Raw genomic sequence first — 6,351 nt, 5'->3', positions numbered from 1 at the left:
TCTTCTTATTAGATTTAGAAACTCTCTCAAAACTAAACCTTTCAATGTGTTTCTCTTGATGGAACATCTCTCCATGAGAACTCTTTATATAGGAAGAAGCTACATCTTTTCCTAATAATAATATGGAAACATTCCTAAGCTCGATATGTTTTCCTTTTTCCTTAACCCATCAAACTTCACTTTAATGAGTTAACTTGCTCCTCAAGTTAATTGGAATTATCCAGCAAAAGAGAACGACGTTAAGATTGATAACATATATATGATCTCGAAATGTATCACGTATCACCTAAAAGGCCTTCTTCTTTTAGTAAATCCCCTGCAAGGTAATGACTATGACACAATTCTCGGATTCAATCTAAACGCATCACGCGACAAGTTACTCAACTTGTTATTGTGTCAACCCATCAGGCAATTACTAATATGCCTTAATGGGATCAGTAATTTATCACCAACCTATAATTGTGTTTTGCGATTCCATAGTTATGAAGATAGGTAAGTGAGCCCGCCCAATTGAAAAAAAAGAAGTGAGATACTTCTTGTTATCCAATATGAATTTGCTATAAACAAGAGAAGAGAGACTAGAGTGCGAAACAATTACAAGATGTATATAAATCTGAGGACTAAGGAAAAAGTTTTGTAATCTCACTTCTTGAAAAAAAGGCTGGATACTCGGTTTTCTCGGTTTGGAAAATGTCAACGAATTGAACCTAACTACCGTATGCTACTCCCTCTGATTCCGAATAAGTTTCACTATGACATTTTTTACACAGATTAAGAAAGTTGCTGAAATATATGTAAGTTGTTATTAATTACACCTTTCTGACCAATAGTATTTGAGATATAAAATTATTTATAAAATCAATGCAGTTTGCAATTAATTTTCAAGTGAAAGTAAGTATAATTTGCATTGCAATTATAAAGTGACACTTTTGTGTAACAAAAAAAAAATGTTAGAATGACACTTTTTATGAAACAGGGAGAGTATTAACCAAGGCTTATAAAGGTCTTCAAACAATTACAAGTAATTAACCAAGGCTTATAAAATCTGTTATGTATTAAAAAGAAAAATATAGGTTTATAAAGTTTTATCATAAAGCATGATCAGGGTCGTGCTTCCATTGCAAAAAATGAAGCTTTCGCTTCGGGCAGCAGTTTTTAAGAAAATTAATAGGACATCTTTTCTTAGTTTTTAATATGACATCAAGGCATCTTTCATTAGTTATTATTTTGATTAAATCATATTTTATTAATTATATTGCTTTAATCATACATAATAGAATGTATATATATGGTAAACGTCAGTAATTCGGGTAAGCTTAATATAGACTAAGAGAATCGTAGATGTTAGATTGTTATGGTTATAATGGTCTAATGGCTAGCAACCTAATGATATTCTGGTAGTTTTAATAGTAAAATAACCAAATAAAAATACACAACAAAATTGTCATTCTTATAAAAATTAAGATACAGAAAAAAAATTAAGTAATATTGGTTAATTTGTGCTTTGAAAAAACTATTCAAAATATTAGAAAATTTGATTATTAATTTGACAAAAAAACAAAATTTAAATTTAGAATTAATATTTTATTTTTTGATATTTTTTATAAAAAATTGCTATGAAAGAATAGTATTTTGTTAGTATAATTTAAAATGTTGGGCATTTTATTCTAATTGCGCTTCCGTAATGTAACTTTAATGAGACATATGATGTATTTATAAGGATTTTTAAACTTTTATAAAAGTCAATACAATTAGTTTATACAAATTTAAAAACAGTAATGTAATAAAATTTGAGATCCAGTCCATCAAAAATCCTGCAACGAAACCAAAAAAAGAATCGTCTGTATAATTTTTTTTATAACGGTAATATTATAATAAATCAACATTAAAAAAACGAAAAGTAAGTTAAGTTTCCTTTTCTTGAAAAAAGATCGGTCAAGTATTTGATAAAAAGGAAATTGGAAATTGAAACTGGAAACTTAAAATCTCAAGTGTGTTATAAATAGAGAGGTGGTATCTATCTTCAAATCATCCTGAAACACAAACAAAGCAACGAGAGAGAGAGTTCAAAAGATATACTAAGATTGTGTGAACAAAAAAGTTCTCGAACCCTGGCAACTAAAATTTGGTTCATCTTCTTCTTGCCTCCCAAGATTTGATTTGTCTTTCATCATCCATCATGGCTACCAAATTTAATGGTGCGCCCCTTCCGCGTGTTGAGATCAAACCTAAACCTAAAGCTCATGATGATGATGAAGTAACACTTAGACTTAAATCTAAAAATGTACATGTTATATGGGATTGGAACAACGCCCCGATTCCCTCTGGATACGACATGTTAACTCTGTTGACTAAAATCCAACAAGGATTACAGACGCTTGATCCTGCTCTGACCATCAACACCGTGGTGGCTTCTGGTGATCTCTACATGTTAGAAATCAACGAAAAAGATGCCGAATCCATGTATCAGGTTCTTGAGAAGGATGACCGTGTTAAAACATTCAACGTTCCATTAAGAGAAGTAACCTGCGACGCCTGTCGGAAAAGTTTTCCGCGTTGCAACAACCATGAAGAAGATGATGAATATACGAGAGTTCATGCGATTTTAGCACGGGAGATGATGATTCTTAATTTCAATCATCCACCTCCTTGTTATCTTCTCCTCATATCTGGTGATAAGAAGTTTGACACTTCTTTGAGTTTCATGGCCAGCCGTGGATATAAGGTTTTGCTCTCATTTCCAGATGGCGACATTCCCCTTGGACAACAATCACAAGAGTTTTGGTTGTGGCAGAAATTGATCCTAGGAGAAGGGCCTTTAGACAGAGCGAGCAAGTGAAGTTTGAAACTCATCTTGCATAGCAAGAGACTACTCTATGTTGTTATCGTTTTAGTTTTCTTTTATGTTTTGTAAGTTGAAAGATTTCGACAGATTCAAATTTCTCTTTTCCCTTTTTACTTTCAGTTTGTTCTTAGTTTACAATCTCAGTTCCAAAAAAATTAAAATAGAACATGTTTAGGCGAAAGCATGTAAAAATAGTAAAGATCTGTTTTGGTGTTAAACAATACACACATATATGGTTTATTATGCGGTGCAAATATAACTCTCGACATAAATCTTCACAAGTAGAATTATTTGTAGAATTATCGTTATAGAATCTCCTAATAATTATTATAATTTGTAATAGATAACTCATGTTAAAAAAAATTAATATATGAAACTTGTAATGAACTACTTTAGAGAGAGATGAACAACCCAAGTTTATAGTAGATCACAGAGAACGCCTCTAATTACAGACACTTCCAAGAACAATAGTTACAGAGACACAGCGGCAAGTCGTTAAGAGATTCAAAATTTTAATTTTTTAAGACAAGTTTGGGATAAAAGCTCCTCCTCCTCCAGCTTCACCACTATGCTGCTGTTCTTTCCATATTCTTCCAGTAACCCGCAGTTTCAGCTCTTTCCTATCTCCACCCGAGAAGAAGAGAGCCATGTTCCTCTGTATGATTAGTCCATCATGACTATCTTTAACTTTCCTGTGACTGTCTCTCACGCTTCTCGGTGTTCCTTCCCATATCAGCTTCCGACCATAACCTCCAACTTCCAAACTGTAGTTATAGTTCCGAGCTTCTGTCTCATCCCCCATGAAACGCAAGAACGCCATGTAGACTGGAGCCATTCCGAGTTGAAATGCCTCAAAGTGAAGACAAAAGTATTCACCAAAGCAGTAAAAGACCTGAAACAAAACCAAAAGACAGAAACGATAAGAATAACAGCAATGAAACCAAAGCAATGTTTAAAAAAAAATAGTTTTAAAAATATATTTTTTTTACATTTTTGTGTATTTTTTATTACTCCCTCTGTTTCATTATAAGTGTCGTTTCAGGTTTCGGCACACGGATTAAGGAAACAATTAATTTTGTACATTTCCTATAAAAAAACACTATTACCTATACACCTAACCATATTTCAACCAATAGAAAATAAATTTTGCATAAAATTAATAAATTTTGCATTGAAAATTGAAAACGACACTTATTTTTAACGAAAAAAATTCTCTAAAACGACACTTAATATAAAACGGAAGGAGTATGTAATAATTATAAATTGTACATTTCTAAAAAATAATTGAATTTATTTAATTTCTATTTGTTAAAAATTATAGAAAATAGTTAGTCACAGAAAATAACACATTTATTATCAAAATTTAATATGTTTTATTAGTGTGAAAACTCTAAAACATTAATCTTTATTTTTTTTTTCAAGGGAGTATAGTCTTACAGTTAACATCCATGTAGCATTTTCGACTTCACGAGGATTAGACTTGACATAACGATGGTTGAAAGTACACCCAGAATGCATATCCACCTTGTGGTCATCCCTCAGATGAGCAACTAAGAAAGGGATATCACCCATAACAGAACAGTCTGAACCAGCGTACGGACAGCTATAAGGCCTGAAGTCACATACTGTCTCGTGGTTGAGCTTACTGTAATAAGGGAATATCTCCGGACATCCAAGTGACATGTACTTGCACGGAAGCTCAAGAGACTCGGCTACTTTTTCAAGTGCTAAACAACGGATATCACCGAGCTCTTGTCTACATGTAGGGCAGCGATTGTGAACTCTGTTCTTACACGTTGAACATAGAGTATGTCCGTTTTGACACTGTAGGAGAATCAAAATCATTGTGTAAACAAAGAGACAATCAAAAAGCTTAGCCCTAAAACCAATCAACAGAGTAAAGATCCGGGAACTGAAAAAAAAAACAGGGAAAATTCAGACAAGAAGAGATTGAAACAGAGTATCAAACCATAGTGTAAGTGTTTTGTCCGAAAATTATCTAAAGAGACAATAAAAAAGCTTATAGCTTTGGCAAAGCCCTAAAACCAATCAACAGAGCAAAGATCCGGGAACTGGAAAGCAGGGCAAATTCAGACAACAAGAGACTGAAACAGAGTATCAAACCATAGTTTTGTCCGAAAATTCTCTAAAGAGACAATAATAAAAGCTTATAGCTGTGGAAATGTTTAGCAGACAGCAAACCCTAAAACCAATCAAGAAAGCAAAGATCCGGGCAACAGGAGATTGAAACAGACCTGATGAATAGGAGGGTACATAGAATTGGTGCAGACGGGACATTCGAGAAGCTCATGAACACTAGTGGTTGTCGGAAGAAGACCAGAAGCAGCATTCGGGTTGGTGTTGTTATTACTATGATGCTTTGAAACCGATGCGTAGGAATGGCAATCTTGATGGATCTCTTCGTCGTCGCTGACATCGATGGTTGAAGTGCAGTCCATGCTATCCAAATCCATCGAAAGGTGGAAACTTTATGAATCTTTGATCGTGACGAAGATCAAATCCGATTAATTGAAACAGGTCAAGTCTCGTGAAGTGTTGATTTCAAATAAAGAGAGATGCTTTTCTTCATGAGTTGCCGTCAAATGAATCGGTAACGCAATCGGACGGTCAGGAAGGCGACTGTAGTATAGAGAGAATGTTACGGGGAAGAAGAGAGATTCTGAAGAATTTTAGAGGAGATGGAAAATATAGTAATCATTTAATAATTAATATCTTTTTTTTTTATCAACAAACGGCTATTCTATTACTCAAACATGAGGTGGTCCGGGTAGCCAGACCGGAATAGAACAACCAATAAAACATAGAGATCTATGAAAAGATCGAGCATTCCTAGCTAAAGAATCAGCAATTTCATTCTCTGTTCTTGGCACGTAGGTGATCTTGAAGTCCGAGTAACACATGAGGATGATTTGAATGGCTTCCAGCTCCATTGAAAACTTTGGCCAGGCTTGGGGTTCCTTTATCATAGCTATCAGGTCCTTGCAATCTGTACCAAAGTGTTGGCAGTTTGAATGTTGAAGCATGATTTCCAATGCCCATTTCAATGCTTCCAATTCCGAGTGTAGTGCTGTCTCCCGCCTCCTTAAATTTCGTGTTCCCATAAGTTGGATCTTTCCCGTGTTATCCTTTCATGCCCAACCAATTCCACTGAATAGATCTGTGGATGTCCAAGAGCCATCCACCATGCACATATTATTCAAGCTTAAGGCTTGTACCACTTCAGTGTTTGGTGCCTGGAGGGGATTAGGTATAGACTCCTTAGCATTATACCAAGCCTGACATTCACTCTCTGCATACCTGACCAGTTCCAGAGGGTCCCTGTCAATCCCCCTGAATAGCTTATCATTCCTCGCCTTCCATATGTACCAGATTATCCAGGGATAAGGGTCTCTATCATCTTCTGGCCTTCTAATTGTATTTTTCCTCCAGAAAAGGTAGTCCATATTGGCGTACATACTCGATATGGGGAAAGTTTGGGGGTTTGA

The 6,351-nt window shown here is 34.7% G+C and overlaps 2 protein-coding genes across 2 annotated transcripts; one reads left to right on the top strand and one right to left on the bottom strand.

Moving 5' to 3' along the window:
- Nucleotides 1–2,179: 2,179 nt before the first annotated feature.
- LOC106338487 lies at nt 2,180–2,839 on the top strand. Its single transcript, XM_013777452.1, has one exon. It carries the CDS (start codon nt 2,180–2,182, stop codon nt 2,837–2,839), a length of 660 nt encoding a protein of 219 aa, XP_013632906.1.
- A 377-nt stretch (nt 2,840–3,216) lies between these two features.
- On the bottom strand, nt 3,217–5,520 carry LOC106339410 (E3 ubiquitin-protein ligase SINAT3-like). The gene is made up of 3 exons (XM_013778210.1): nt 5,101–5,520; nt 4,283–4,669; nt 3,217–3,737 (listed from the first exon to the last, which is right to left on the bottom strand). Exons 1-3 carry the CDS (start codon nt 5,317–5,319, stop codon nt 3,366–3,368), a joined length of 978 nt encoding a protein of 325 aa, XP_013633664.1. The 5' UTR covers nt 5,320–5,520; the 3' UTR covers nt 3,217–3,365.
- Nucleotides 5,521–6,351: the final 831 nt, after the last annotated feature.

Source organism: Brassica oleracea, chromosome C4 (genome assembly GCF_000695525.1).
Source record: "Brassica oleracea var. oleracea cultivar TO1000 chromosome C4, BOL, whole genome shotgun sequence".
Lineage (NCBI taxonomy): Eukaryota > Viridiplantae > Streptophyta > Magnoliopsida > Brassicales > Brassicaceae > Brassica > Brassica oleracea.
The sequence above is the reverse complement of the archived record's forward strand: the minus strand, read 5'-3'. Positions and strand labels throughout refer to the sequence as shown.

Excerpts from the sequence above, each read along its gene's own strand:
- LOC106339410 (XM_013778210.1), bottom strand. The coding sequence starts at position 5,319 with ATGGATTTGGATAGCATGGACTGCACTTCAACCATCGATGTCAGCGAC. Across the intron at positions 4,670-5,100 it reads TGTACCCTCCTATTCATCAG|TGTCAAAACGGACATACTCT; the intron begins GTCTGTTTCAAT and ends ATTCTCCTACAG. Across the intron at positions 3,738-4,282 it reads ATGCTACATGGATGTTAACT|GTCTTTTACTGCTTTGGTGA; the intron begins GTAAGACTATAC and ends GTTTTGTTTCAG.
- LOC106338487 (XM_013777452.1), top strand. The coding sequence starts at position 2,180 with ATGGCTACCAAATTTAATGGTGCGCCCCTTCCGCGTGTTGAGATCAAA.